Raw genomic sequence first — 5,064 nt, forward strand, 5'->3', positions numbered from 1 at the left:
AAATAACATCAATATATGTTTAACATTTTAAAAAAACTATTAATTTAAGATTCGATAACGGAACTTGACATGTCATTCATTTATTCGGTTAAATTCTGTCAATTATACATTTAAATAACTTAATTGAGTAATATAAATAACGTGTCCTAGTGTTTGAGAGCTTACCTATGCCTTGGGAGGTCATGGGTTCGAATCACATCCGGATCTGGTGTAGATTTTTCTTTTTTCTTTAATGTAAACGCATTGCGCAAATTTTAAAAAAAAAATATTAGACATATTAGAGTAATTTCGTAGGTATAGAATAGAATAGCTAGTAAAAATATTTTTGAAAAACCTCAAAACGCATTTTGGTATCTCATCCCTGAAAATATTGATACCTACCCACTCTGTAATGTTTTCCCGCGTTATTTGAAAGGGTCCCACTTCCTTCCTTTATCAAGGGGTAGTCCTACAACTAACTTTACGACGCCCTTTCCAGCCGCTACACGTGTCATGTCTTCAATTTTTTATTTTATTTTTTCTCATAATTAATAAATATACAATTGTATTGTATTTATTTAATTTTATGAACCATTCTCTTTTCTTTTCAATCGACTCACATTTCTACAACTACGTTTATGACCTCCATCTACTCTCGCTCCTCACTCCCCTCACCGTTAATCGCTTAGCTGTTAGCCTAACCTTTTGCCCCGTCACCGATATGAGTTTCCAGGATCTGCAAAATGGGAAAAGGCCGTCCTCTTCTGCTTCTCCAATGCACAGAAGCCCTTCGCAATCCGTCGCTGCCGGCATCTTCCAGATCAACACCGCTGTTGCCGGCTTTCGTCGCCTCGTTGACGGTATAGGAACCGCCAAGGATACTCCCGACCACCGCCACAAGCTGTTCGTTCTTTAGATTTTTTTTTTTTTTAAATTCTTTTTTACTGCTTATCAATTTGCCTGATGTAATGGAGATCTATGTATCTTTCAATGGTCAGTCATAATACGAGGCAGCGGATTCTGCAGTTAGTTAAGGACACTTCTGCTAAGCTCAAATCTGTTAGCGAATCCGATCGAGACGCTAACGTCAATGTAACCCAACTTTCACCCTCTTTTTGTTTTTTTTTTATTTTTTGTTTTTTATGATTACTATTTGTATATGATCGTCAGATGAATTTGTACAGCCGAGTAAGAAAATTGAAGATGCTAAGCTTGCAAGAGATTTTCAAACCACATTGCAAGAGTTCCAGAAAGTACAACAACTTGCCTCCGAGCGTGAATCCACTTACTCCCCTTCTGTTCCTGCATCTTCTTTGCCTGCTGGGTATCCGCTATTTTAAATTCCTTTTCTCTTTCAAGAAAAAAAAAATTATTGGATTCCTTTGTTGATTACTAACTTATTATCCCTTTATAATTGGACTTGTTTGCCTTTATGGGTATAGGTCTGGCTCCACTGAGTATGTGGCACCTAGCATGGACCAGGATACCCATCCCTTTGTTATGGAACAGAAAAGGTAAATAACGAGTAATGCAATATTTTCACCTGGTTATAATAACCTATGTTGCAGTATACCCATTTCTTCAGTATAATTTCGTTTTTCGTGTCCGTTTGCGAGACATAAACTTCCTAAAATCAGTATAACAAGTTTCCGACGAGTTTCCTTCAACAAACACAATCAAATTTCAATTTAGGCTATAATTTTTGCTAATTGAAACTTCCTCTTTAATTGGAACTTATTAATCAAATTTCAATTTCGATTATTGCAATAGTTGTCACTTAAATCGAAATTTCCATTTTATGAACTGTGATTCGTGAATGGAATTTGTGTCAGTCGCTGACACGACTTGATTTCACGGTTTTATATGATGGTTCATGTTAGCCGACCCCGAATCATTTCGGGACTAAGGCTTTGTTGTTGTTGTTGATTCGTGAATGGAATTGTATCATACCATTCAGTTCAAATTCATAATTTCAACCAAGTGCTTAAAATATTGTCAAATATTAGTTTAGAAATGTAATTTTAATGTCAAAAAAGACACCATATCAATCAAGTACTTAAAATTCAAATTCAATGTAAATGCAATCCTAATGAAACTAATTCATAAATCAGATTAAACTTAGTGGAGAGAGTTTGAATATCTAACTCTGGTTTTTTTTTTTTTTTTTGCCTTGTTGTCAATTTGATAACGATGGAATGAAGCTAGTTTGAGTTGATAATTTGATAAATAAAAGGAGAGCGAGTTTAGTAGATAGTGTTGTTGAAGTTTTTGATGAATGGTGATGAAGATCGTGCTCGAAATAGAGCTGTCCAATTGTATGATTCGAATCACGAATAGTAAGATTCTGTTATAATTTAGATTTGTCTTATAGATTCGGTTCGAAATAGAACTGAATGGAATCAAATCATAAGATTTGAATTGTGGTTCGCAAGATTCTAATAATAGTTTTGCTGATTGAAACTTCCTCTTTAGTTAAAGCTTATTAATTGTAGAGTATGACAGTCTTTTACGATCTCTCTGATTGTTTTTATTTAATTTTCAGTGTTATAATCATTTGTAGAGTATAAATACCAAATCTTTTTATTATTATACTTCTTAATCTTTATAAATATGTTCTTATTTTTTAATATTTACAAGTTCCCCTACATTTCCATTTTCTATGTTTTATTAGAAATAATGTTTTTCGGCATCCGTTTCCAATTCTCTGACTGTTCCCTGCAACATAGATGACAACAAGTCTGTTTATTCTTTCTCCATATATTTTTGCTTAGTCTATACTTATCGTATTATTTCTACAAATATAGCAGGCTTTTGTTGTCAAATTCTGATAGTGACTCCATTTCTACTTTCAGTTCTTTGAATCGTTTTTCTCAATGGTTCTCTTTGCAGCAGGAGATGCTAGTGTCATGAATGTTATGTGTTTCTTTTTTTTTTTTGTCATATATAGGATTCTGATTCTAGATTACTTGATCCCCTGAATTAACGAGTAAATCCGGACCTCTCGGGCTTATCTTATAGGGTGTATGAATATCTTGGTCTAATTTGTAAGAATCTTGGTTTATGCTTGATTTTGTTCGTCCATATTACATGCAGGCAGGAGGTATTGCTGCTAGATAATGAAATTGTCTTCAACGAGGCCATAATTGATGAAAGGGAACAGGGCATTAGAGACATACAAGAACAAATTGGGCAAGTAAATGATATATTCAAGGATCTTGCTGTTCTAGTTCATGAACAGGGTGTAGTTATTGGTAAATTAACCAATCTCTTGAAGATCTGTGTTCCTCTAAGTTTATGTCTCCTTGCATTTCTGGACCTTTATTACGTTTCTCATTTTCATTCTCTTCTTTTTTATGTTTGTAGATGATATCCAATCCAATATTGATTCATCTGCTGCTGCATCAACCCAAGCAAGAGTGCAACTGGCAAAAGCTTCAAAAAGCGTGAAATCCAGATCCTCATGGGTATGTTGTGAATCTTAATAAGATGAATTTCGTGTATATGTCAGCACTGGTGGTGTGTAGTGAGCCTATCAAAAGTGAATATAATCAAACTAATGCAAAGTGAACATTTGATTCGTATGCTTAAATTGTAAAAACCCTTTTCCAAGTAAGCCTCACAAAGCATGTCAACTAAAGAGAAACCAATAGAAGAAAGTTATCAGAATCTGTTGAAAGTCTTTAAGAAGCTCCTAGTTGATATGTATTTTTTGCTCTGGCTTTATATAAGAATCAATAAACATTGTGTTACAAATGGTGTTGATTTGTTGCAGTGCTGGTGGCTTCTGGGAATTTTTATATTGGTAGTAGTCATTGTTCTCATCATCCTCATGATATAGGTGACAAATAGACACACAAATATGCAGGCAGCAGGAGTACTGGTGTGCGTTTCTAGTACCTTTTTGTTTTTGTCTCTTGTCAAATTGGAATTCAGATGGTTCTTTTTTTCTTATTATTTAATTTAATTTATCTGATTAGAAGTGCTAAAGTGCAAAGCTGGTCCTTTCTTTTCCCTTATCCATTTTTGGCTCTTAGGTTTTGTTTGATTTGGCTTTGTTCTCTGTATATTTATGGTGGTTTGTATTTTAGTGATCTCAGAGAGAGTGAGAGAGACTCTGTTTCCAGTTGTATGCTATTCCTAATTGGGAAAGTTTTAACAAGGAAGGAGTTGGCATTCATATTCATTCTTTGTATGTAGTGTAGTGTAGGAATCCTAAGTTTTATACTGACTCTTTTCTGGCTGATTGTATATTATTATTGTGTCGGTGGCAGTTCTAGAGTGTTAGTGAGAAATTCTACTATAATCCTCCATTAATATACTTATCAATTATTTGTGCACTTTTCTTAACACCGATATTTTCTAATTGAAGTGAATACATTTCTCTTTTTAAGAGGTTGAGTGTATTATCGTAGATGGTAGGGATTATAATGGCTATTTGTTTCGCAATTGAACAAAACAATATAACACGTTTAGTAAATAATACATTTAACATGAATTACATAGTTAACATTGAAATAATTCATTTACTAGTCGGATTACATTTAAACATAGAAGAAACTACGTATATATCATAAATACTTATAGTTAGTACAAATTTTATTTTGAATTTTATTAATTAGGTAAAATTTCATATTTGAAGTTATCAATAAATGATTGTTTTAAAGAAGGTTGAAAGAGGATGGAAGTTAGAAAATGTTTTTTTTACTATGACATTTCTAAAATAAAAATAAGGATTTTAATATATTGCAAATAAAATTATCAATCTGATAAAGTTATAATTATTATTATCATTTAGGATTTTTAGTAAAAATCCTTTAAACATATAAATTAATCAAAATAAACAAAACATGTTTTTTTTTTCTTTTTTTACAACGTGGCCTTGCTAATTAATTAGTAAAATAAGAGAACATCAATCTTCTTAGTTGTTATTGGAAAATTATATTCTGTTTAAGCTTTGTTTGAGAGGAAAAGCACCAAAACCAAACATTCTAAGAGGAAAGTTTTAGAATTGACTCGAATGAGGATTACCTTCTTACTACGCCTTATTGTAAGAATGTTTGTATAATTCATCCAACTTCACAGCAA

General features: G+C 32.7%; 1 protein-coding gene across 1 annotated transcript; it reads left to right on the top strand.

Annotated features, from left to right (window-relative positions):
- The first annotated feature begins 577 nt into the window (after positions 1-577).
- Positions 578-4,316, top strand: LOC136224767 (syntaxin-22-like). The gene is made up of 7 exons (XM_066013186.1): positions 578-882; positions 978-1,071; positions 1,164-1,303; positions 1,422-1,493; positions 3,073-3,230; positions 3,343-3,443; positions 3,752-4,316. Exons 1-7 carry the CDS (start codon positions 701-703, stop codon positions 3,815-3,817), a joined length of 813 nt encoding a protein of 270 aa, XP_065869258.1. The 5' UTR covers positions 578-700; the 3' UTR covers positions 3,818-4,316.
- The last annotated feature ends 748 nt before the right edge of the window (positions 4,317-5,064 follow it).

Source organism: Euphorbia lathyris, chromosome 3, assembly GCF_963576675.1.
Source record: "Euphorbia lathyris chromosome 3, ddEupLath1.1, whole genome shotgun sequence".
Classification (NCBI taxonomy): domain Eukaryota; kingdom Viridiplantae; phylum Streptophyta; class Magnoliopsida; order Malpighiales; family Euphorbiaceae; genus Euphorbia; species Euphorbia lathyris.

Excerpts from the sequence above, each read along its gene's own strand:
- LOC136224767 (XM_066013186.1), top strand. The coding sequence starts at position 701 with ATGAGTTTCCAGGATCTGCAAAATGGGAAAAGGCCGTCCTCTTCTGCT. Across the intron at positions 1,494-3,072 it reads TTTGTTATGGAACAGAAAAG|GCAGGAGGTATTGCTGCTAG; the intron begins GTAAATAACGAG and ends TATTACATGCAG. Across the intron at positions 3,444-3,751 it reads TGAAATCCAGATCCTCATGG|TGCTGGTGGCTTCTGGGAAT; the intron begins GTATGTTGTGAA and ends GATTTGTTGCAG.